This window comes from Natrix helvetica, assembly GCF_964273705.1.
Source record: "Natrix helvetica genome assembly, chromosome: 2".
Taxonomy (NCBI): Eukaryota; Metazoa; Chordata; class Lepidosauria; order Squamata; family Natricidae; genus Natrix; species Natrix helvetica.
Genome location: NC_138552.1, coordinates 237,762,177 through 237,788,798, shown reverse-complemented (window position 1 = coordinate 237,788,798; position 26,622 = coordinate 237,762,177). Strand labels below are relative to the sequence as shown.

Genomic DNA, 26,622 nt, shown 5'->3' with positions numbered 1-26,622 from the left:
GCAAGTAGCAACATCACAACTACCACTTTTTCTGCTAATACTACTGATTGATAGACACATATGCAAAATGAACAGATGAATAGATTAGTACCCAGCAACTTGCAATCAATATTAAATTCACATAAAATGCTTTTGTGGTGTGCATACACTTCTCTTCTCAAAATGCTATCTCACAATCAAGGAAATTACAGCTGACTTTTATGTGATTGCTACATTCACACATTTAATTTCGCCAGCTGACTTAATTTTTCTCCATGAATACATCCCCATAAAGCTGAACTGATTTTCTAGAGAGAGAAAATAAATAAAGTGCGCGCACATAATAATGGATGCAGAGAAATGTTGCTCCCATAGTAATAAATTTCTTATTTATAACAAGAGGTAGCAAAGCTCTGTAGTTTATTGTTTTAAAGCCCTACCTGTATTGGATTTTACTACCAATCTGAGAGATGTAATATGAACCTGACATGTGTTGTATCTGCTGACAACATCTGGGAATAGGTGCATGCAGTGAAGCATAAGTTTATCTGAAAGACGTGTTGGTTTGAAGAAGGATATAGTTCTTACATTCTGTTTATGAACGTTTGCAGAGAGCTTTTTAAAGCTATGTTCAGTACTGGTACAACCTGAGACGACCTTGCCCTGGTTTCCTGAAAAACACATAAAGGAGTGAAGATTCATAAGTACATTTATGAGCAGGTATTGCCCAAGCAGAATTCTTGGAAGATTAACATTTTTTTAAAGTGAAGACATTGAATTAATATGAAATCCAAACCTTGTCTTCCAAGGCTTAGCAATGAGTGATCACTCTATTGTGTTTTGATTTGGCTCCTTGCTTGGAAACATTATTGCTGTTAGACAGTTTAAAGTAGAAAGGATCTCTAAACTGAATATTCAACGATGGCTTCAAAAGTTATGGGAATATAGATGGAGGAAAATGAAGACTGAATTTGACTGAGCAAGGGTGTAAGCTTATGTTGAGACCAGGGGTGGGTCCCTGCCAGTTCTAATCTCTTCTATAGAAGAGGTTCCACAAATCTACAGTGCTGTTTAGAACCGGTTCCAGCTCCCTCCCCCCGCCCGTCCGCACATCATCAAGCTGAAGAGCGAGAGGGGGAATTCTGGAGTTGAAGTCCACAAGTCTTAAAGCTGTCAAGTTTGAACACCCCTGGGTTTTTTTTCCTAAAGGGTTAGGGGTGCAAGGGTCTTGTAGCTTGACACCTTTAAGACTTGCGTGCTTCAAATGCCAGAGTTTCTGAGCCAACATTTTGGTTGCTAAGCAAGAGCGTTGTTAAGTGAGTTTCACCATATTTTACAAGTTGGCCACGCCCATTCAGTCACATGGCTGGCAAGCCACTCTCACCTGGTCACATGGCCAGCAAGCCACTCCCACAAAGCAGGCCACACCTACAGAAGAGGTTCTAAAAATTTTTGAAACCCACCACTTGTTCAGACTTAATCTATGGGGTAGTAAGAAAAGCAAAGTGCTCTTACTTCTCTTACACTGTATTGGCAGAGGGGTTGCCCAGTGGCTCTTTTCCAGGTGTCTCTTTTGCTTTTGAGCAAGAACTATCCTTTGGAGTTTGCATCTGGCTGCTATTTCTTCTTTATTGTAAGATTATATTAACAGAATCTTGCAAGTCTACAAGTGCATTTCTCCCTTCATCCCTTTATGGTTGTAAACTTTTTCTGATTTTTATTATCCTGCATTGTTTGTTCCATTTTGTGCACCTCTGAGAGTCAATTTATATTTTTGAGAATATATAAATGTGATTAATAAACACATTAGTTTAGATATCTTCAGCTTTATTGTTCTGACTAAAAAAATGTTTTGAAATACTGTTGAATTTTCACAATTGTACAGAATCTGGCTTGTAAAAGGTTAAACTGCTTATGTTTCATTTCTGAATTACTGGTGAGATACGATTCCTTATGGGTACAACTTTAAAAGTACATGAATATTCTTAAATGTTTATGAGATATAGGTTTTAAAAGGCATAACCTTTTAAGTTAATAAAAAAATATAACCAGTAGAAGAAATGGATGAACCATTTAGGGAAGAATAACACTCAGTCTTAGGAAAATAAAAAGTGTTTTTTCTCTCTATTGGCTTCAGTGTGAGATAATCTAGAACTCTCGTAGTCACATTAAGATCTTTGCTTAAAGTTGTGTTGTAGTCTATTGATAGTGTGAAATCTCCCATTTGAAGAAAATGTGAGCTAATGTACTTGGCTGAGCACATCACATTCTTTAATGCAAATTTTAGTTTTATGTTTTGAACAGAAATATAATATTGCTGTTCAAAATGATTAATTTTGAGTGGCAAAATCTCTGTTTAATTTGACTGACTGTACATAAGTGAGTTATTGCAAAGTGTATTTTCATTTTAATTCTGACAGCTGGTGAAACTGATTGTTCCTTTGGAATGGTAAAGATTTTCCTTCTCTTTTAGTGAGGCTGTTCCTGATTCCCCAAATTCCTTATTAATTCATTGCTTTACATAATTAATACTGCCTATTAAACTGCACTATTGAAAAAAATGGTCTGTTTCTATGAAAAAAAAAAGGAAATAAATGAGAGAAAATGAATACTTTGTAGAAGAACTTTGTAGAAGACAAATAAAAAGGGAAATAGAATATTGGCTTGATCCTTCTCTGGTGCATGCTAATATGGAACTTAACATGAGATAGATTATCTTAAATTACATTTGGATTTCTGCACAGCGGTTAAGTAAGTCCCCAGGCAGAATTCAACTTGAGAGAAAGAAGACATAATACACGGTGAAAATGTTATAATGAAGATCTTATCCAGTAATCCATAACTGATCTGCTATCCTAGATGGAGAGAAAGGATGACTCGCTTCAATATATAATTGTACCTTTCCTGATATCAGTAGTCAAGGAACAGTTAAGCTGTGTGTTGGTTTGAATGACAATTATGAGTTCAAGCCAATCATAGCAATTTGCTGGGTTATCTGAAAGTCATCCAATACAAACTCCTATATTGAGTTAGCTTTTCTATTCCACCAAATTATTCTGTGAAGATTAACCTGTAAGTTATTTGAGAGAGGCAAATACATTGAAATGTACATTTAGGAATGTCATATGTGGTTTAGTGGTTACGTCATGGACTAGGAACATAAAAACCAAAGTTCAAGTGTGGCTTTGGAAGAACTTACCACATAGAGTTCTGGTTGTAAGACAAAAACAGAAAAGGGACAAGGTGTCTATGTATGAGTGTGTGCGCGCACAGGTGCCTCTTTGAACTGGAGAAAGGCAAGATATAAATTTAATAAATTGTTCTGTCCCGTGATTCCAATGAATATGCAGACACAGGCTTGGCTGTCTGCCATGACTAATTACATAAAGCCACCCCTTGGCTAGGAGCCTAGAAAGCTATCTTCAAGAACCAAGATTAATTTACGGAATGCTTTCTCAGCGGTTAGTAGAATGGATTATTGTTTCCTGCAAAGATTCCCCTCCCGTTGCTCCACCTATAAACACTTTGGGAGGGGCCACACCCTTAGCTAGCTGTCCTTACTTCCTTCTATGACGTCTTCTCCACAGCTGTTCCTTTCTCCTATCAATTCTATGCATACGCACATCAGGGACAACCTCCCTCTGTTCCTCCTCACTGCTCCCTGACTCAGATGCCACCTGATGGTCAACAGGCCTCTCTAGCCCCTGCTCTGACTCCAAAAACCCTCCAGAGTCTTCCTCATCCTCCAGAGCAGTCCCATAATGGTCTGAGCTGTCAGAGTCCACCAACAGCTCAGCCAGCCGCTGCTGGGCCACAACATAAATACATTAAATAAATCATTTGTGTTTTTTCTTACTTTGTTCCCTTGAAACACAAGTATGAGAAAGCATATATTGGAGCCCATACAGAAATAAGTATTGAATTACCATTATATTTTGCCCTTCAAAAAGGTTGACTAATTCATCAAGCCTGTATATGGTTGGTGTGTTAGTTTAAATCTTTGTTTGAATTTTGATGTTTCCTTTGGCATACCAGCTAGAAGTATTTGCTCTTCTAAATAGATGTGCTTTTATTTATTTTTGCTTGTAAAGTTTATATTCTTTGTAGCAAACACAGGTCTTCCCAAAGCAATGCAGGGCAAATAGCAACATTAACAAGACAGTTAAAATGTATGGTAAAACATTAGTTACAATTCATTCCAAGTTAAGCATTTTAAAACTGAATTGATTAATGGGAATTAAGCCACATTTAACTTTGTTATTAAAATAAATGGAAGTATAATGCGTTTACCTTTGGCAGGATTGTGGCCACTTAAAAATAAATGTTTTAGTTTTGTTTTGACAGTTGCTTGAAAACAATATGGTGTCTAATGTCTACAGGTTTCATAAATTCTATGAACCTTAAGCATTTTCAGGATTCACTTGATACAGCTTCTGTTGATTTTCTACTTCACTGATAAATTGTGTTTTACAAGATGTATTAAAACAAGAATCAACTCTGGTATTTATACAATATTACCAAAGACTAGCAGATATGTTGTATGTGATCCTTCTGCTTATAAATGGAGGAGATGACCAGGCTGAGCCCGAGGGAGGATCAAACGTGTGATGTCATGAGTCCCTGCATGCCTACAAGAGATCTAAGTCCAGCCCAACTTGAATGCCTCTCTTATCGCCTACTCATTTCTCTTAACAGCTGGTTGGTCAGATTAATGTCAAGCACTGGGGAAATCAGAAGATTCAGGCAGTCAAATGACTATAAAGATTTATTGTAACTTTAAATTCTTTTCAAGAATCTGACCAACTGGCTGTTAATAGAAATGAGTGGGAGATAAGAGAGGCATTCAAGGTGGGCTGGACCTAGATCTCTTGCAGAAATGCAGGAACTTGTGATTTATGATGTGTTTGACCCCTCTCTTGGGCTCAGCCTAGTCATCTCCTACAATAAGCATCCCAATAGAGTGGAATGGCCTAAAAAGTGAATGGTTTTAATAATATTATTAATGGGATAGGTGTCCCCTGGCTTTTTTTCAAGAGGCAACTGGACTTTCTTGTTTTTCTTTGAAGACATTTAGCTTCTCATCCAAGAAGTTTCTTCAGCTCTGACTAGATGTTGGGGAATGGAAAGATTTATACTCCTTGCAGACAGCTGGTCATTTCCATTCTTTTAGAGAGTTGTTGAGGCTACCTGGAGGTTTATCTGTGTTGTCAGAATGCAAATGACCAGCTGTCTCTGCAAGGAATGTAAATCTTTCTAACCCTAACCCCAACATCTAGTCAGAGCTGAAGAAACTTCTTGGATGAGAAGTTAAATGTCTTCAAAGAAAGACAAGAAAGTCCAGTTGCCTCTTGAAAAAGCATCGTTGGGACAGCTATGATCTGGATGACTGAGAATCTCCATAGACAATGGGATGGGATGAATCCAGACGGTGGGTCAGTTTAGAACCATTGGTCAAGTTAATATCAAATCCTGATTATTTTTATCTGTGACTATAGTAGAGGCAATTAGGAAGATAAAAGAATGAAGATGACATAGTGACAGTTTGTATTTATTCTCGCTGTCAAATGTGTGTAATCTATGAGTCAAAAAATGATCCCTTCTATTACAAACTTGCCTTGGGATATGAAAACAAGTCATAGCTTTTCTGCCTTTTGCAAAATTTCTGGTAATAAAGCTGAGATATAAAAGCTGGACAAATATGAAGTTATCAAGCCACATCCCAGATGAAAACTCTCAGGCATGCCTTTTGTTACTGTAACTATATATACAAATAAGAAATATTGCTGTTCTAGACCTGATGGGCATTTTGTTTAGTTTTATTAGTGAGATATGAATTACTATGATGCAATGAATATAGGTGGAATAGGCTGGCTTTCCTTATAAAGTAATTTGTTTCTTTCTCAGTCTAGGACCCAAATGCAGTAATTTACTTTTCCTTTTAGGAGGAACAATTGGTAGCCACTCATTGTTAATCATACAGGAGAAAGTAAAGTTTGTGCCTGACTTGAGGCTATCAATGGAACTGTGGCTCTGCTTCTCTTTAAAAACCATAATGCATACACAGAGCCAAGGTAACATAGAAGTTAAAATACTAGACATGGATTGGGGAGTCTCTGTTTCAAGTCCCTACTTGACCATGGAGTTCATGGGGTGACTTTGAATCAGACACTCATTCTCAGGCTGCTCTGCAACATATAACTGTTGAGAGAAATAAAATTAGAAGTGACCTCCAGATTAGCATTTGGAGAATGATGGTGGTGATAAAGTGTGGATAATAATAGGTATTGCTGAATGATTACTAATATACATGGACTAATGATGGGGAGATTGAGTTCCTTCTCCTTTGCAACATATTCTGTGCTGATCATCAAGGAGATAAAGCATTTTTCCAATATTCCACCAGTCTGCTGATTTGTCACTGCATAATTTTAAGCTATCAGCTCCATATCATTGTGAGTTATCTAGGGTGAACAGACTTCTTTTTAAATACAAAGGCTCAGGTAAAACAGGAAACATAGCAAGCAAATTCAGGGTCTGTCACAAAGAGCTCAAATGCCTGTACACTAATGCTCAAAGTGTGGGGAACAAACAGGGAGGACTTGAAGTCCTAGTACAGTATGCAATTTCTTCAAGGGATACATGCGCGTGCGCACACACACACACACACGTGTGTGTGTGTGTATGTGTGTGTGTATGTATGGTGTGTTCCCCTGAAGAAATTGGGTTTTGTTTTGGTTTTTTTTTTAAACTATTTTTACAGCAATTCTATGAGGTCAGTTAGTTGAGAAATATCAACAGAAAGTTAGCTAGTGAGAGCTTCATGATTAAGTGGGGGTTGATCCTGAAGTCCTTAAGATCATATCTGCTTCTATGTTTAGAAGATGGAGATCGTCACGCTCTGAATCTGACCGAACACAGGTGAGAGCCCATTTATGGACTTACCTAGTGGCGTTAAGAGTGGCCAAGCGACAGTATTGTGCCACTCTTATTGCGTCCGCAGATAACCGCCCTGCCGCCCTGTTTGGGGTAACCCGCTTCCTCCTTCAACAGAGGCCGCGGGAAGCCCCTTTGCAGGGTAGAGCAGAGGAATTTAGGGAGTATCTGCAGGACAAAATCGCTCAGATTCGAAGCGAGTTGGTCCCTACTAGTGGTCTGGAGGGGACGTCGGAGGCGGGTCTTGAGGTTCCATTCTGGGAGGAGTTTGACTCTGTTACTTCCGATGATATGGACAGGTTGCGTAGGCGACTGCGAGCCACCACATGTTTACTGGACCCGTGTCCCTCCTGGCTTGTACTGGCATCCTGGGAGGTCACACAAGGCTGGCTCCAGGAGTTAGTCAACGCTTCTTTGAGTGAGGGGTTCCTGCCGGCCGTCCTGAAAGAGGCGGTGGTGAGGCCCCTCCTCAAGAAGCCTTCCCTGGACCCAGCTTTGTTAGCCAACTACCATCCCGTCTCCAACCTTTGCTTTCTGCCGAAGGTTGTAGAGAGTGTGGTGGCACAACAGTTTCCACGCCACTTGGAGGAAACTGATTATCTGGACCCGCGCCAGTCCGGTTTCCGGCCTGGCCACAGCACAGAGACGGCATTGGTCGCGTTGGTGGATGATCTCTGGAGGGCCAGAGATGGGGGCTGCTCCTCCATCCTGGTCCTATTAGACCTCTCGGCGGCTTTTGATACCATCGACCATGGTATCCTATTGCATTGACTGGAGGGGTTGGGGGTGAGGGGCACCGTTTTGCAGTGGTTCTCCTCCTACCTCTCTGGCCGAGCGCAATTTGTATTGGCAGGGGGGCAGAGGTCAACCTTGAGGCCGCTCACTTGTGGGGTGCCACAAGGGTCGGTCCTCTTGCCTCTCCTGTTCAATGCATATATGAAGCCGCTAGGCGAGATCATTCATGGGTTTGGGGTAGATTACCATCTGTACGCGGATGACACCCAGCTGTACATCTCTACCCCAAACCACCCCAACGATGCCATCGAAGTGATGTCCCGGTGTCTGGAAGCCGTACGGATCTGGATGGGAAGTAACAGACTCAAGCTCAACCCGTCCAAGACTGAGTGGCTGTGGCTACTGGCGCCCCGGTTCAACCAGCTTACTCCATCACTGGCCATTGGGGGCGAACGTCTGGCCCCCGTGGATCGGGTACGCAATTTGGGCGTCCTTCTAGATACCCAGCTGTCAATGGACGACCATGCGACAGCCGTGGCCAGGGGGCATTTCACCAGGTTCGCCTGGTGCGCCAATTGCATCCCCTATTGAACCGGAGTGCCCTTCGCACAGTCTCTCATGCGCTTGTGACATCCCGGCTAGACTACTGCAACGCTCTCTACATGGGGCTCCCCTTGAGATGCACCCGAAGGCTGCAGTTGGTTCAGAATGCGGCCGCGCGGGTAGTTTCGGGAGTCCTTAGATATTCCCACGTAACACCTCTCCTGCGCGAGCTACACTGGCTGCCTGTGGCTTTTCGGGTGCGTTTCAAGGTGTTGATTATCATCTTCAAAGCGTTCCATGGCACAGGACCTAGCTATTTGCGGGATCGTATCCTGCCCCATACATCCCTTCGGCCAATTCGCTCACACAGAGAGGGACTCCTCCGGGTGCCATCCACTAGGCTGTGCCAGCAGGCGACGCCCAGGGGAAGGGCCTTCTCTGTGATGGGCCCGACCCTCTGGAATGACCTTCCCCCTGACATTAGAACGACTACGGACCTCCGCTCCTTCCGCCGGAAACTCAAAACCCACCTGTTTCATCTAGCCGGCCTGGCCTAATTCCAGCTTTCCCTCCTCAGTTTGTATTTTTAAATTTTATGATTTGGTTTTAAGGTTTAATGTTTTTAATTCTTATAAATTTGTACAGGGGATATTTAATGCAATTTTAGTTGTGTATATTGTCGAGTGTATGGTTTTTTAAATTTGTACCTGTACATGCCCCGAGTCCCTTCGGGGAGAGGGCGCGGTCTAGAAGTTTAATAAATTAATAAATAAATAAATAAATTATTTAATATTGTTGGGTTTCTGGGAGTCATTGCATAGGGATTCAGTCACTTCAACTCTTGGTGACTCAATGGATGGTTTCTATGAGTTCTAATTATTTTACTGAGGCTTTTAAAGAAGAGACTGTTAAGTGGATCACAGATTGATAATCAGCATGGCTTTGGTAGGATGTAATAAAAATTCATCTCAGAAATAATTAAATACAATCTGCAAGCATGGCGATAAGGGTAATCACACATATATTTCAATATCTAACTCTGCACTTGTTTGTAAGGGAAGGTGTTTTTTTTTAAAATAAAGGCCAGTTTGTTTAGCAGATAAATATGACATAGTATACTAAGAACAGCTGCTGGGAATGTGAGCATAGGGCCTATGGCTTAGACACTTAGGAAAAAGTGCAGCTAAAAGACTGTTCTTTAGCATGATTTATTAGAAATTTTTCTTGTGTGCTTTTCCATCTATTATTTTATAGATAGTCTGTGAAAATCAAGTAAACTCAACCATCAACAACAACAAAAGTTGAAAAATCAAATATAGCTCTAGAAGGAGCAAGTTTCTAGAGAGGATGGGTAGGTTGAATCGGATCCAGAGTTTAAGGACAGTGAAAAATTTATTTGTTCACCACTTAATACTGTAGATACCGAGAAATTAAAGTGATACTTTGTAGTTCTTCATAGAGGTCTGAAATAAAGTACCATTAATATTTATTCTCTGGTTTTGTACAAGCAATGCCCCTTTCTCTTCAAGTTGTTTGGTAGCCACATGAAATTGGACTTTTATCACCTGAAATTAATTTGTCTCTTATACTTTATAGTATGCAAACTATAAATGATTCTTTTTACTGTGGTTTTGGGGCTTGTATCATGGCTTTGACTTTTTTGGATTGAAATGATCAGTTGCTAATTTAATTGGTCTTTTTTACCGAGAATAGGGGGACTATTTGAAGTGTTTTAGTTCAATTCTATGGATTTCAGACTATCAAATGAAGTGGTTTACTATCAATTTGTGACAAAAATATCCATGGATCCATCACTTTCATTAAAAGCAGAGTCACATGCATGTGTTCCAAACTTCCCCTTTCATACATGTGTACAGTATTATGATACATGTATGGAAGTAAAGATGCTTGTACCATAACCGGACTATGTAGTTTCCATAGTTTGCCCCCAGTGAATATCTCTAGTTTGTGAATTATTTTATAGACATTACATTTTATTTTATATACATTACATTTCTTCTAGGTTATGTGTTGTATAGTCTGGGCGTAATACAGGAAAAGAAAAAAGTTATTATGAGAATACATACAAAAATGTATATGATTTAGTGTGACATGTTTCCTAATCTTCACAAAATCTGGAGATGCAAAAATGGAAATGTAATTACATTCAGGTCTGCAGTTAGGTTAGGAAGTAGAATTAGGCTGCGTCGTATAAAATGTGACAAAAACAGATTTCTTTCTCAATCCTGTTTGTGGCTATGTACAAAATGTCCCCTGAATTGATTCAACAGATTTACGTGCATTCGATCTTCAGCTGATTAAATTTGAGTTATGTTGAACTCAAACATCAGTATAATGCATTCTGCTTTGCAGCCACAAGCATATGCCAGAATGCAAAACAGTGACCGGCCCTTACAGTGCAAGATGAATCTGTGTGTACTTTCTTTAATTTGAAGAAACAAAAAATAAGTATTTTCAAATGCATAATCTTATTTTTGAAATGATGATGGCCTGTATGAACAAGAACATGATAACTGTCATATTTGTATATTATTATATTATAAATATTTAGTTTTAAAAAAGGATACCCTATCTTTCTTCAAAACAGTCCAAGGAAGCTAAGTTAAATTTTAAAAAAAGAAAAGAAAAGCATGACCATTCAGTTGCAATTTTTTACTTTCCTTATGGAATCTATGTTTCTGCATGAACAGGATTCTGACATTGATTGGGATGATCTTTGGGATCAATTTGAAGAAAGAAAATATCTGAGTGTTCGGAGATGGAAAGGCGGAGAAGATCCATATCGATTGTACGCCTTTAACCAACGGGAGAGTGAACGGATGCCCAGTGACCGTGCCATCCATGATACTAGGCACCACAGGTTTGGTATCCCATTTTCTTAGTTGCATATTGTGCCTTGATTGGTCCCTAGGGTTAGGTCCCTAGGATAGAAACCAGAAGACTGAGTTCTAGTCCTGCCTTAGGCATGAAAGCTAGCTGGGTGACCTTGGGCCAATCGCTGTGTCATCCCAACTCAACTCACAGGGCTCTTGGTGGGAAAATGGGAGGAGGAGGAGTATTGGATATGTTCTCTGCTTTGAGTTATTTATAAAAGTAATAAAGGCAGGATAAAAAAAATTAAAGAGTGTTTAGAGAATAGAGGAGTGTGGTCAAATCATTTGGGGGTTGATTTTTAGTAGAGCATAAAATGAGACTTGTAAAAAATGATGGAGAAGATGTAGTTGTTAAGAGATGAGGCTAGAAAGTGGGAGACCGTGACTTCTAGTACTGTCTTAGGCATAAAGTCAGCTGGGTGACTTTGGGCCAGTCATTCTCTCTCAGCCATAGGAAAAAGGCAATCACAAGCCACTTCTGAGAATGTTGCCTAGAGAACGGCAGTCCAGGCAGTTGAAGGCACTTTACTAATCAGCATTGGAAAACAGCATAGGGTATGGCTCCATCTATTTCACTGAATTGATTAATATCAATTTACAGTTATGCTGTAAGCTGCCCAGAGTGGTTGGATATGAGATGGGTGGCAAATATATTTCATAAATAACTGAATAAATATAGATCAGCTAGGGATGACTGTAATAAATCGTGACACCAATATATTGATATATGTATGTTTGTAAATATGTCTTGAATGTTTATTTTTGTAGCTTTTCTCTCTTTATGTTAATATTTTCTTTTTCTTTGATTATTTTTTAAATTCAGTTAATTTTCTTTTAAGTGACTGCTTCAACAGCCTAAAAAGAATTTACAATTAACTCTATTTTTGTGATATTTCTGCTTCGTGGTAAATATTGCATAAAGTGAATTTATGCAAGTAAAATTGTCACTTGATAAGTGGATAACATGTCTTTTAGAATATATAAATAAACACGGTACAATATAACTAAAAATATCAGGTTAAACTAAAATGTTCTCTGTCAATCTAAACTGCTCTGTTAATATAAAAGTGGTTTTTGGACAATGCTTATATTGAACTGAAATAACCATTTTAATGACTATTTTTCTAATTTGGTGAATATTTTTCCAAGATTCTATTTCTTATCTGACATCAACAGTCTTAGTCATCTCAATATTCACCTAATTCTAGAACATTTGTCTTAGTTAAAACTTAGTTAATTGTATCCCTGTTGTTGTCATATTGTCCAAGAGATCAATCTTAAGCACATAACATATATTACCATAGCTCAATAATTTCTAAGTGTTTTTGTTCTTTGAATGAACATCATTGGGATTCAATATTATTAAAGAGTCTATGAGAATTTCACAATTTGGGAACACTATTTGCCTCAATTCCTCCATACTTGCCCTGAAAATAATGTCAGGGATGGCTTTCTGCTCTATATCTTCTGAATGTAAGAAGATTTTTTAAATAAAAAAAGTAAGTTACAACAAATTATCCTTCCTTTACTGTTTCACTTGAAATGATACAATACAATAGCAGAGTTGGAAGGGACCTTGGAGGTCTTCTAGTCCAACCCCCTGCCTAGGCAGGAAACCCTATACCATTTCAGGCAAATGGCTATCCAACATCTTCTTAAAGACTTCCAGTGTTGGGGCATTCACAACTTCTGGAGGCAAGCTGTTCCACTGATTAATTGTTCTGTCAGGAAATGTCTCCCCAGTTCTAAGTTGCTTCTCTCCTTGATTAGTTTCAACCCATTGCTTCTTGCTCTACCCTCAGGTGCCTTGGAGAATAGTTTGACTCCCTTGACTTGATGTATATGACTTTTCCAACAAAAAAAAAATTAAAGCAGGGAAATTGGTAGGGTCTCAGACCCTATGCATTTCCATATCTGTGATGATTTTTTTTTGATTACAATGTTTTATCTATACCATCGGTGGCTTCACATTGCTGTCATGTGATATTTTGCAAAGGGACATTTTTCCCTTTGTGAAGCTGAGGTGGGCATGGCCTGTGCATGCCGTATCTGGCCCGGGGGCCACCAGTTTGACACCCCTGATCTATACTGTGTATTTTCTATTTTGCATATTTCCAAGTGATTTGAATATCTTTCACCTCTGAATCTGCTGTGTCAATTGTTTCCACAATACTTTTCTTTAAAACGATCTTTGCTTGATCTCCAAAGGCTTTTGAATTGCTTTACATGGTTATGTTTTGACATTAGGAGAATGAACAAAGCAGGTGATGTGATTATTTCTTGCTCAGCAAAACTTCCCCAACTTTGGAAGTGAAATAACAGTAAACTATTAGGAGGAGACAGATTGAAAACATCAAGATGTTTTTCATCAGTGAGTTGCAGGTGACAGTTATCTCCAACTACAGGAAAAATATAGTAGCTTTGGAAAGTAAAAACAAAAAAAATGCCTATTTGGATTCTTGTCCTTAACCAATATTGCCTTCCAAGTCACAGGTGTTTTAAAAAACAAATCCAGGTGTTTTAAAAAACAAATATTTTTCAGTTGCTGAGAAAAATCAGCCATTGAGTAGATTTCATACTTTGATTATTTTCCTTAGAGAATATTCAACTATATATTTTTATTTATAATGTTTGTATACATACTTGGAATACTATTAAGCAGATGTATAAGGTCTTATATATAGTACATAGGTGTTCTAGTTGCTCTCTTTTTCCTAATGCTTCCTTGACTTCTGTTTGGATAGCTGAGTTATATCAAGATCATATCCAACATGATGGTGACAATGGAGAAATTCAACAACTAGCCAGAGTTAGCAGTACGTGCAAGACAGCTGCTGTTAGAACTCCATCAGTACAGTAGAAATCACTAAATTCTACCACATTTATTTTAAACTGCCATTGCATGAAAGCTCAGAAATCTTTAACAATGCTAGTCTGCTGTAGTCATTATCTTGAATAATGTTGCCTAATCTGCCACTTAGCTACAGTAGCTCTCCGTATTCCTTCTGGGTATCAATGAATATGTGAAGTACAGTGTCTTTGAACAGAGCACATCGGGGGTATCTTGCTGTTTACCTCTCAAATTTTGTTAAAAATGAATCATGCCTGCGCATTTATGGTCTTTCCTTTTTTTCATCCTTGAAAAGATCTTTCATCTCTGGCTTGTTTCCCCCCTGTAAAAAAAAATTGCTCGATTGTTATTCTAATGGAATAGAAAAGTACATCAAGATTGAGGAAAGTGACTCTTATGCAGGTGTGCAAGCCACTGATATATACCTTTGAGCAGTTCTCAAGGAAGAAACACCTCATGCTCCTCTTGTTGGAGCAGTGATGAAGACAAGCTATGATAAAAGTTCAAGGTGTGTTAAATTGACTGTGAGCTGGGTAATTTAATTTAATACCTTTCAAGTGTGCTGTCATGTCCTGTAAATTTCATCACTATTTTATAAACATACATAATTTAATCATGATTAAGCATTTTGAATCCATAATATCTTATATTGCATAAATGACAGCATTACCAGGATGCATACTAGAACCTCAGAGCACATCTCACTGACAGATCCTGCTGAGCATTAGAAGTGTTTACATTTGGCTAAACAGGGCACCCTATTTCCATTCCTCCAGCTTTATTCCAAGGGAAGGCAGGACTGTTTCTTTTTATTGTAGGCCACATTCAGGAAAGCATATGAAAATAATTGGTTTGCTTACATTAGTTTAGCTGTCTGAGGGTAAGTCATTATATTAGGTTGAGAAATTGTCTTAAAAGTGGATTAAGAGTATTATACTAACATCCATCCCAAAGAGCCTTGCCTGATGACCTTGGATTTACTGTTAATCTATTAAACTGGAGAGCAGTTAGAAGTGCAACATGGGAAAAACAATAATTTAGATTTGGTACCTTCTCCCTACATCTGCAGGCTATGTCACATGTAGATCTGAGGTCACTGTTTCTTTCTCTCTCTCTCTCTCTCCCTCCCTCCCTCCCTCCCTCCCTCCCTCTCCCTCTCTCCCTCCCTCTCCCCCTCCCCTTCTCCCTCTCCCTCTACCACTCTCTCTATCTGTCCCTCTCTCCGTGTATTATTTCCCTTATTGTTTTCAATTCACACATATGTATATTTTTGCATATTATTCCCAGCCATCAAATTGTTTCTTTAATGGTTCAGGAAGAGAAACCCTGGTTTTCATCTCTATTCTGCTACATAGAAGAGGGAATTTTTCAGATGAGAACATTATTTTGATCTATATACCTTGTGCTTGGAATTTGACAACTGGACAGCATAAATGGATTTTCCATGTTCTTACCATAGTCAAAAGACTGATATGGCAGCATTGAAAAGATTAATGTATGGCTCCATTCACTCCATGGATTCAAGACCTGATTGGACTTACTGCATATGAGTGGATTTCCTATGGACATAGACTTTATATGGATAAATATGAAATATGGGACTCATTTATACAAAATACAGTAGGTTAAAAACGTGACACCTATATAAATATATTGGAAACATAGAGCAATAGCAATAGCACTTAGATTTAATGCTGTACAGCAGGGGTCCCCAACCTGTGGGCCACAGCCCAGTACCAGCCATGGCCTATTTTCAATCAAGCTGCCCGAATGGCTTGCCAGTTTACATGCATGCATGCATAGCCCGAGTCACACAAGTGGTGGGTGGTTGGTGCCGACCTTCACAGACCCAGTTGCCTCTCTTTTAAAAGTAATAAAAGAATAAATTAAATAAGTCTGGAATGACCAGAGACTACTCTCATTAGGGCTAATGTTAATCACACACTGTATTGTGTTCATATTGGGAACTTCTGTGCCTTTTTGATATACAGACAGATATACTGTAGATTGTTGACATTAACAATCTGCCCTTTTATTTTCTGTTTATCTCCCTGCTTTTCTGTTGTTTTCAATCCCCTTTTGCCAACTAAATAAATAAAGAAACATCGAGTTGTATTTTTGCTAGCTGAATTGAGTGGTTTCTTTGCTTGCTGTGACCTGGTGGTAGGGGTTGATTGGGAGTTTACTTGGTACAAATTAAACTGGAAATTGTACACAGTAATTTTCCAACAATTTTAGGGAAAAATATTAGTTGGGCAAACTGACTTCTTCTTCAAGTTAGTCTTCTTCAAACGAACTACAGCTAAGAAGCATATTTAACAAAAAAAAATACTTTTGCATGCTCTCCAGTAACTTGTTAGGGAAATCCACCACTAAACATCTGTAAAAGGTCCAGAGGGTGAAATTCTCCCCGTTTCCAAATATCTGTGGGGCTGTCAATTCCTAGTAGCCTGTCAGCCAGTTATGAACAATGAGCCATCTTGCCACAGTGTAAGTACACTGCAATGCCAGTCTGATACTGCTCAATGTGGCTGAACAAACTGTCTGATTACGAATCACAGCTCCTATTTGAAGTTTTTCTTCTCTGCCATTGTTCCTTCCTTTTTGTCCTTCCACTCAACTACCCTGCCTGCTGCTTTTGACTTTCAGGATACCTTTCCATGGCACTTACCTGAATATCAGGAAATACTGCAATATCAACAGTATTGTTCTGACAACTCCAATAAATCTGAACCCAACCATTGCGTCAAAGGTAGAGGAAAACGAACATACAAGTGAACAACATCTGCATTCTGCCCATCTCATGCTCCATTTTTTTAAAAAAACTTTTGTGCAGCTAGTACCAACTGTCCACTCTACATATGTATGGAAGTGAAGTGTTTAAAGAGGATGGTTTTGGAACAAAAAGTAGAATGAAATGACTGCTGAGTTAAATAGGGCAGATGGCAAGTATCCAATTTGTTATTTCTCCCTAAGAACAACAGCCTCTCTATTTAATTATTAACTGACACCCATCAGGGCTGTCAGTTTCCCTCCAGAGAAAAGAGCATCTGGCTACTGTCTGAAAGCAAATAAGTGTCTCAGCAGTACTTGCAGTTAAGCACTGATGCAATATTATCTCATATAGATTGGCTGCCACCATTATGATCACATTAAGTTTCCAGGTGAAAAAGAAAGGAAGTTTTACAGGGAAATAAAACAGCTTTGAACAGTGTCAAAATAAGTGAGTCCATCTGAAGGTCAAGCAGAATACCTCTTCTGAGATTGGTTTACATCTATGGAGAATTGCCCATCCGAATGTCTGAACACTTTTGATAAGACAGAGAAGTTCTGATGTGATAAGAAACAGAGGTTCCAAAGGTTTGATTTTGAAACATTTTTCATCAATTCTAAGAACTAGTAAAAATAATACATTGATTTTATTATTAGTTTGAGGAACTAATTGTGATATACAATTACAAATGGCCTTTCAAAACTCTGTCCAATTTTTCAGTAGAAGAATTGGCTGAATAGTTTCTCCAAAAGAAGTTTGGAAGAGTGTCTGGGGATGCTTGATCTTGAGAATGTGCAAGAGTTGACATGCAGGTCAGGAATCCTGCACAGTGGGCAGTGTAGGTTGAGAAGCATGTGTGTGAGGTCCCCAAGAGGTGCTGCATGGGTCGAGGAAAGTGCATGTGGAAGAGCATGCATAGGACTTCACAAAAGAGGTGCTCTGTGGGTCGGGAAAAGTATGGGGGGGCAGTGCAGTTTCAGAAAGGGTTGCAAGTAGTGCTGCATGGGTCAGAGAAAGCGGTGGGAGGATAGTACAGGTCAGGCAGGGGATGTATAAGAGGTGCTGTCTGAGTTGGGGAAGACACACAAGCGGGCAACACAGGTCAAAATTGCAAAATTGACTGGGAAACTGTTAACGCATGTTGAAAATGAAGACCACATGATTGTAGCAGCAATCCTACAGTCCAATAGCAGCCACTAGCACTGAACAGTCCCAAATTCCATTCCCTTGGGAGTCATGGGCCCCAGACTTTGTCCACATTCTGTAAGTCAGCTCATTTGAGATATCTTGATTCAAAAATTGTTGCCCTATTGATACACTGATTGCCGATTGAAAAGGTCATGATGAAAATTTTACTACTATATAGAGTCCTTTGAGATTTAACTGAAGCCAGACAGATTGTAGACTGTTGAGGGGACAATTCTATAATGGAAGATAGACACTAATTGGGCATTTTGGATCTAAAGATGTTTCAAAAACATTACATTGTACTCAAAATATTTTTTCTGAAATACACTTCTTGGAAATAATTTCAGCAAGCTGAGTAAGAACTGATAGGGGAAAATGTAGAAGAATTTCTTTGTCTGACAGGAGACTCATCTCAAATCATGAGTGAATATTCATCAGACTGAACAGTCTCACTAACCCAAAGGAATTAATGCAGTGATAGTCATGGTATATTATCACTTTTAAAAATATTTTTTATTACAGATAGCAGTATTATCATGTATGCTAATTTTAAAAATGCAAAATTATATGGAATAGCATCTAGCCATTGGCAAAATTATGTCTGCCAGCAGAACAGATTCCTCATCTCCTCTGCATTTCTGTTTGGGAGAGACAGGATTTGCCAGCAAGTTACCCTGACACGGGCAATTATAGAGTTCAAATATCTCTCTGATAATGAACTCCAAAGTGTCTTCGATAACCCATTCTCTCCATTATCTTTAGTTCCTCGTCTTTTAAATGTGAATGATAATGGAATATAAGCTACAATAACTTTAGAATTCATCATGTAATACAGTTGTGGCAGAATTTGTAATGGATATTTTTCAGTTCTGAGTGTAAGAAACCTTGGAAAGTAGCAATCCACCAAAATGCCCTTTGTTGTTGCTGATATAATCTATCTGGATTGGAAATGGCATATGGATTCAATTAATATTTTTCTCTACTACCCCTTTAGAAAGAAGCAACAGTGAAGTCTTTAGAGGTAGATTTTGTTTAGTGGCCATAATTGGGACCAGCCACTTAGTCATTAAGTGAAGCAATCACTAGGTGAATGATGCTTACCATCTTACTTCAGTTTTACTTTGCTTTACTGATCTACAGAGGTTGTAAAGTTGAAGAATTATCACAGTTACTTTTTCATCACTGTTATAACTAAACTTGTTAATTGAGGCAATTGTTAAATGAGGACTGTCTCTATTATGAAACCATTGGTCTGGGTTACTTTTGCCTAGATTTTAATAAACTAATTCTATTTAATAGACAAACTAATTAGAGATTGGACTCATAGCTATCTGCTTGTAAGTCTGAAATAAATCTTGTCACCTGGCAGGTCACTTACAAAGGGAAAACATTAGGAGCAATTGTAAAATAAATGCTATGTTTGTTGGTAACAACCAGAGAGGAATTAATACGAGGTAGAAAACTATATTTTGAAATGTTTATTTAATTCAGTTTTGCTGTGAGTTGGAAGACTCTGGACATTTTATGGGGTCTTGTAGAGTTACCAAGGAGGTTTTTGAACCCATAGCTTTCAAAGATATATGCACTGCTTTGTCTGTTGCTTCTTTGTAGCAAGACCAGTCTGCCTCCCCCACCCCCTACGGGATGAGGAACTGAATTAAACTGTTAATCAACCCAATCCAACTGGGCTGGAATTTGGCTGCTTATGAGATAACAGACCTGTAATTCTAATTTGCATCATTGTTACAGGAGCTGTGTTATTTGTTTGTTTCTGAGTGCAATGCAGTTCAAGATACTGGATACCTTTGGAATCTGACCATCCAAGTATGTACAGAGAGAGCTGCATACTAAGATATTTGATGTGGTGGATGCAGATACATGCATTCTCTTCTATAGCATTGCTTGATTGCAGAGGAGGAGAATAGCCTCTCCCCTATGGTTTTGTAAAAATGCGGTTATTCTGGAAGACTGAGAGAAAATAAAATTGTGCTTAACTGAAAGGTGGCACAATGTTTGGATATTAATGTTGATTAACATTATTGTACTGACTCTTTATTATATTACCTATATTTGCATACTGTTGACCATACGCTGCTTAGAGTTGGTCTTGACTGATGGCATGAAAGTCTCATAATCATTGCATACACTACTTCTACAGCAGAATAAAATTGTCTACTTAAGCTACAACCTGCAGACTATTCCAATATTTAATGTTTTAGTAATAATGGGGAACAAATATCACTTGCCACATACTATATGTAACGAAAATCAATTTTTGAGAACAGGGAAATAGAGAAACTCTCAAATGTTAAATTTTGTTTATTTTGTGTTTTTTTAGAAGAGGGCACCATATATAGGGGTGGGCTGCTGTGGGTTCATCCGGGTTTGGGAGAACCCGTAGTTAAAGTCACAGCCAATTCGGAGAACCTCCATATCCCACACCTGGCTGGCCCTCCTATCCCACTCCTCCGCTCCCAGGAGTCTCCATGTAGCCCATTTTGGATGTGAGGCCTCTACGGAAGCTTGGGGAAGGAGAAAAATGGGCCTCTTGAAAGGTCAAAAACGGACATGGCTTCCCGAGGCCCTCTGGAACCTGGCAGAGGCAGTTTTTGCCCTCCCAGAGGTTCGAGGAAAGCCTCCGGAGCCTGGGGAAGGCAAAAACAGCCCCCCTTCCATGGTGCAGGAAGCTGACTAGGCCATGCCCACCACGGCCACACCGACCCAGCAACCGGGCAGAGAACCCATTGCTGACATTTTTGAAGCTCACCCCTGACCATACATCATACTGCAACATTGTACTTCCACAAGCTATCCTCAGTTTATCGCTCGCGCAGGATGGATTGTTTCATTTCAGAAATGATTCCTCTCTGTATTCACTAAATATATATATATATATATATATATATATATATATATATATATATATATATATATATATATATATATATATATATATATATATATATATATATATATATATATATATATATATATATATATATATATATATATATATATATATATATATATATATATATATATATATATACTAGTACCTCCAATAAAACAGATACATATCATCCTTATGTTCTTACCTGCCTTTTTAGGTATTGAAAATACACATTCTGGTTTTATGAGACAGTTGGCCAATTTCTTAATTTTATTCCTTTAAAATAGTTGGAAAAGGCCTCAAGTGCAGAAAATCCCTCAGCTGAAACTTATATCATCAGTGAGGCAAATGTGCAAAAATTAGATCAAGTGCTTGAATAAGAGTAATGTTAGAACTTTGAAACTTCCCTTAAGAAGACATCATGGGATGTCTCTACTTGACAGTGACCATTCCTCCTGACTAACAGGAGATCTAGATAGTATACCATAGTGAGTTTCTTGGTTTAGAAATGTTCATTTCAAGAAAGAACCTGATATTCCTTATGGTGAAGACCTTTTTGTGTATAAAATCTTACTTCAGGCTAGAAAGTTTTGACTTTGCACTGGTTTCTTACTAGTTTGCAACGCGCAATTCTGAAAGCTTAGAAATACAGTAACAAGTTATGTGTTGGAAATAATTGATTGCATTTGCTTGATGCTTTTATTCATGATTAATTAATACCTTCCTAATCAGTCTGATAATAGCACCACTTTGTAAATTAATCACAGGTGCCAAGTCTAAATAATGCACCATTCTGAAATGTGATTCACGTTGTGGTTTACTGTGTTGTGTGAACACATCCAAAAGTAGTTTGTTTCATGTTGCCTTAGTTTGTTGTGTGAATTCAGTCATATTGTCTTTACTCTTTTCTGTTGAAACCTTGACTCTGCTTTTAAACTTCAAATGTTCCCTTTCCTCTCCAAGTCTTATGTACAAGCCTTGGCCTGCTTTTTAACTCTGCTATGGATTGCTGTTCTTCTGTTTTATGAACCTGGTTATCAGCCTGCTTGTTAAAAAGCCCAGAGCACTGTACCACTTTCCTTTTCTTCAAGATAGGCAGCAAATGTTCAGTGCTAGTGGCTCAAGACAGAAGCTAACTTCATTTGCCCCACTTCATTTCATCTCACTCATTTGCTAGGCCTTATTGTGAGACTGGTCCATAGACACCTATAGCAGCAGGGGGAAAAACAGCAGCTTGTCACTCAATAAGAATCTCATAAACATACCTGCAAATTCCAACTGGGTGAAACCATTTCAAATTTGATGCAATGCCAGACACTTTACTGATTGTTCACAAAACACCTTGTCCATTTAAAATGTAGAAAAGTTTATTTGATTTATTTACAAAGGAAATATGAAATTAGAGACAAACTTTTGCTGAAAATCTCACTGTATATTCATATGCTCTCTCTCTCTCTCTCTCTCTCTCTCAGTGTAAGAGAGAGTGTGTCATATCCTGAATAAGGTCATCCACTTAGCCTTGGCAGTTTGGAACTGTCACAGTGAGTGGGATGAATTGCCCAGAGTAACACACACACCACTGTGATTGTTAAGGGTTTCTGCCATCTGCAAGAGACACCTCTGAACAAATTCAGACAAAATTCCACAGTTTCCTTGCTCCATATGTTATCTCCACCTTCCAAATGGTACATTGATTTTATAGACATGTAACTGCTGTTAGTTTCTGCTGGTGAATGTTGATCTTCTCTTGGCATTTCTTTTAGAAGAGGTAGAAGTGTAAAGAAAATGAAAAAAAAAGAAGATAAAGGACAAGCATGTAGCACATTAACCAAGAATTTTGTGTTTTATATGGTTATTTAGAGTACTCATTGTTTTTACAATATTTTCTATGTAATTCACAGTAACATGGCCTTATAAAAAGCTTGGTATATTTAATTTTGTTTGACGTTGGTTGTTATTTTATTTTGATGCGTCTCTTCCAGATTGTTGGCAGTGATATCTCCCAGATTTGTTCCATTGTTTAAGTGAGGATTTAAAAAAAACATTATAACATAGTAGAGCTAACATTTTCTTACATAAAAAACTTTTCTCTCCTGCTGTCATTACAGTTAAATTATATTTTCAGATCAAAACCTCTTATTAAATAAACTTTATTCCATTCTTCTGTGGAAAGTAATACTGTATACAATGGGGATCAAATTATTTAAAGCTCCTGTTTACAAAAGGTACAGACAATGCTCCATACAAACTACAATTCTCAGCAACACCAATCAGCAGATCCTACAAGGAAAGATGCTGGGAACTATAGTGATCACCATTTGGAAAGCTATTTTCCCATCCTTTTTTTTCAATAAATCACAAACTGTAGCATAAAATGCTGAATGCAGTCCATGAGGCTTTCGCGAAGAAAGAGGGGATTGACATATTATCTAGGGCAGGGGTGTCAAACTCAATTTCACTGAGGGCTGCATCTAGGTTGTGTTTGACCGTGGGGGCCGTGGCCAAGGTGGGTGTGACCAGTTTGATGTCACTCGTGTCAGGGGTGCCTGTGGTGACCCAAGCGCTCTGCCAGTGAAACAGGGGTCCTGAGCTGCGTTTTGGCTGTGACAGCCTTCTGCAAACCTCTTCCGGTAAAAAAGGAGCTTGAGAGTGCCGCCGCTGGCCCTCATGATCTCCATTTTCAGCTGTGATGACCTGCTGCAATGCTCTGCCAGCAAAAATGGAGTTTGGGGGCATTGCCCGCAGCCTTAACGAGCACCATTTTTGGCTGTGATAGCCTCCTGCAACCCTCTGCCAGCAAAAACGGAACTCAGTGTTTGCTGGCAGAGGCCCCATGGGCTTGTCCTTCACTGTTTCCAGGGTGGCCCAGTGGGCCATATTTATGTAGCCCACAGGCCAGATCTGGCCCCTGGGCCTTGAGTTTGACACCCCAATCTATCTAGGGATCAGAGGGCAGGACAAGAAGTAATAGATTGAAGCTTGTCCAAGAGAGATACAACTTAGAATTAAGGACATTTTTTCTGATTTTAAGAACAATTAATTAATGAAATTGCTTGCCTCCTTTGGTTTTGGGTGTTCCATCACTGGCAATTTTCAAAAATAGACTCTACAACCATTTGACTGGGATGGTATTACTCTCATGCCTTGAGCAGAGGTTTGGACTAGAAGTCCTCTGAGGTCCCTTCCAGTCCTATGATTCTATGATCTGTGATTTACGTTGTGTTTGTACCTTAGTTGCAAGAGTGATAATGGAGTTGGATCAATGGATCTGGAATATGGATCAGGTTACAATTGGGGTAGTTGCTCAATTAATAGGGATCTTGAGCAGTATTTCTCAAATGTGGCAACTTTAAGATGTGTGGACATCAACTCCCAGAATTCCATAACCAGTTTGAAGTTAACTCTAGTTTTTGTACATGCTGAATAGTTACATTCACCCTATCAACTTATACTTGGGTTCCACGCCCAATACATTATTATTTAGATAACAGGAGAGATCCAAAAGTGCTTTTCCAAAAGGCAACTAGACTTTCTTGTGTCCCCCCCAAAAACATTTTACTTTTCATCCAGAAGTTTCTTGGATGAGAAGTTAATTTTTTTTGGGGAAAAGCCCTTTTCAGGCAACCCTGATCTGGATGATTGAGAATTTTGATAGACATGTAACGAGAGAGGGAGGGAGGGAGGGAAGGAGGGAGGGAGGGAGAGAGAATATGTGCCTCTTTGCTTTTTAGAGTTCTTCATTATCCAACTCATCCTCAATGTGGAAGCAATCTTGTTGCTTTAAAGCAGGCATATCAAACTCAAGGCTTGCCTGCTGGATCCGACCCATGGGGTGGTTAGATCCAGCCCATGGGGCCATCCTAGAAACAGTGAAGGACCAGCCCGCGGTGCCTCTGCTGATGAAAATGGAACTCAGGACGGCTGCGTGCAGCCCCCCCCTTAACGCCATTTTTGCTGGCAGAGGGCTGCAGGAGGCTGTCACAGTCAAAAATAGGGCCCAGGGAGGCTGCACATGTTCCCCAGCCTCCGTTTTTGCTGGCAGAGGGTTAGCAAAACAAACTAAAAACAAAACAAGAGGAGAAATAATTCCCCTTTTGCATTTGTGTATCCGAAAAGGGATAGCTAAGGAGAAAGGGAAAGAAGGAAAAAAAGAAAAAGATGGGAAGATGGGAAGAGAGCAAGGAAGGGAAAAGAAGGAAAGAGGGGAAGGAGGAATTAAGGAGAATGAAGAGGGAAGGAAAAAGAAGAAAAGGAAGGAAGGAAAGAAAGAAGGAAGATTAAAATGAGAGGGAGGGAGGGTCTGAGGGAAGTCCTGCCTTAGCACTTGGCAACCACAGGTGGCCCTGACATGAGTGACATTGAGCTGGCCATGCCCACCCAGACCACACACCCCTGGCCCCCCAGGTCAAACACAATCCTGATGCAGTTGTCAATGAAATCAAGTTTGACACCCCTGCTTTAGAGTGAATAGGATTTGTTATCTTCTCTCTACCTCTCCTTCTCTTCCAAGTCTACATATTTACTCTGATCAGCAGAGGAAATTGAAAACAAACAAACAAATAAACAAAAAGCAGCTGGTACAGTAATGTCACCATATAAATCTATAGTAAGACATTTTGAGTGTTGTGGACAGATGTGATTACTATACTGGAAAAAAATATATTGCAGAGCTGGAAAAGGTGCCAAAAAAGGAGGAAAGCAATTAAGATGTTTACATGGTTGTAGTAGCTGCCTTATGAGGAAAAAATACAGCTCTGGGATTTCTTAGCTTAGAGCAAAGGCAGATAAAACAAGATACGATAGAAATAAAAAAAAATCAAATATAAAATGAAAAATAAGATAAAGAAATTTTTCTCCTTTTGAACTGGAGTCATGCATTTTGTATGTATATTATATAAAGATACTTGATTTTGACAAATACTTCTCTTGAACTTAACCATAATACTGAAGCTTAACTATATAATACCCTGTTCTGACCCCCCTCCATCCAATAATGAATGCTGATACAGGCTTAGCTGGATGCCACACTTTAATAACAGGACTACAATCTTGGTGGCTGAAATCCCAAACATGAACTCACAGATAAGACCTTGGCAGCAACCCAGACTCCAACAGATACAGATAACAGCTTCTCCAGCATGTTACAAACAGAAACAGATCAGACCAGATGTACTGCAGATTACTTTAAACGGTTGTGTCCTGCAAGAAGTCTCCTTCCAAAATCTCTGTTTATATAAGCTCTTGGGAGGGGCCACAGCCCAACCACCTGAGTTTCATTATCTTTTAGGAACTTGTCTCCGGAGCAGCTGTTGCCTTCGTTTCTCCGCCCTCCTCAATCTTGCTTCAGAGACAAACTCCCTCCGATCCTCCCCACTGCTCCATGCCTCAGGCGCCTCCTGGTGGCCAACCAGCCTCTCTGGTCCCTGCTCTGCATCTGAACCCTGCCCAGAGTCCTCCACCTCCTCCATAGCGAACTCGTAGAGTTTATCGCTATCTAAGTCGCTCAGCAGCTGCAAAGGATACTGCTGGGTCACAACAATATCCCAAGGAAAGTATTCTATGGAAAACTTTTCATTGGGATTTAGGAATGTTTCAAATTTCTAATAGCTAACTTGGCATAAAGTCCTGAACTGGGAACTGGGAAATCTGAATTCTAACCCTGCTTATGCACATCACCTGAGCTGTGTGACTTTGAGCCAATCTTTCTCTCTCAGCCCTAGGAAGAAGGCAGTGGCAAACCCCTTCTGAAAATGTGCCAAGAGAACTACGTGGGTTTGTCCATTAAGTTTCCGGGGTCAAGATAGACTCAAGGATTCTCAAAAAATAAAATAAAATA

General features: G+C 39.2%; 1 protein-coding gene across 1 annotated transcript in view; it reads left to right on the top strand.

Moving 5' to 3' along the window:
- Window positions 1-26,622, top strand: part of GALNT14 (polypeptide N-acetylgalactosaminyltransferase 14) — a 316,785-nt gene that overhangs the window by 131,128 nt on the left and 159,035 nt on the right. The window contains exon 2 of the mRNA XM_081945250.1: window positions 10,902-11,071. Within this exon, the coding sequence (XP_081801376.1) occupies window positions 10,902-11,071 (170 nt within the window). The remainder of the gene's footprint in view (window positions 1-10,901; window positions 11,072-26,622) is intronic.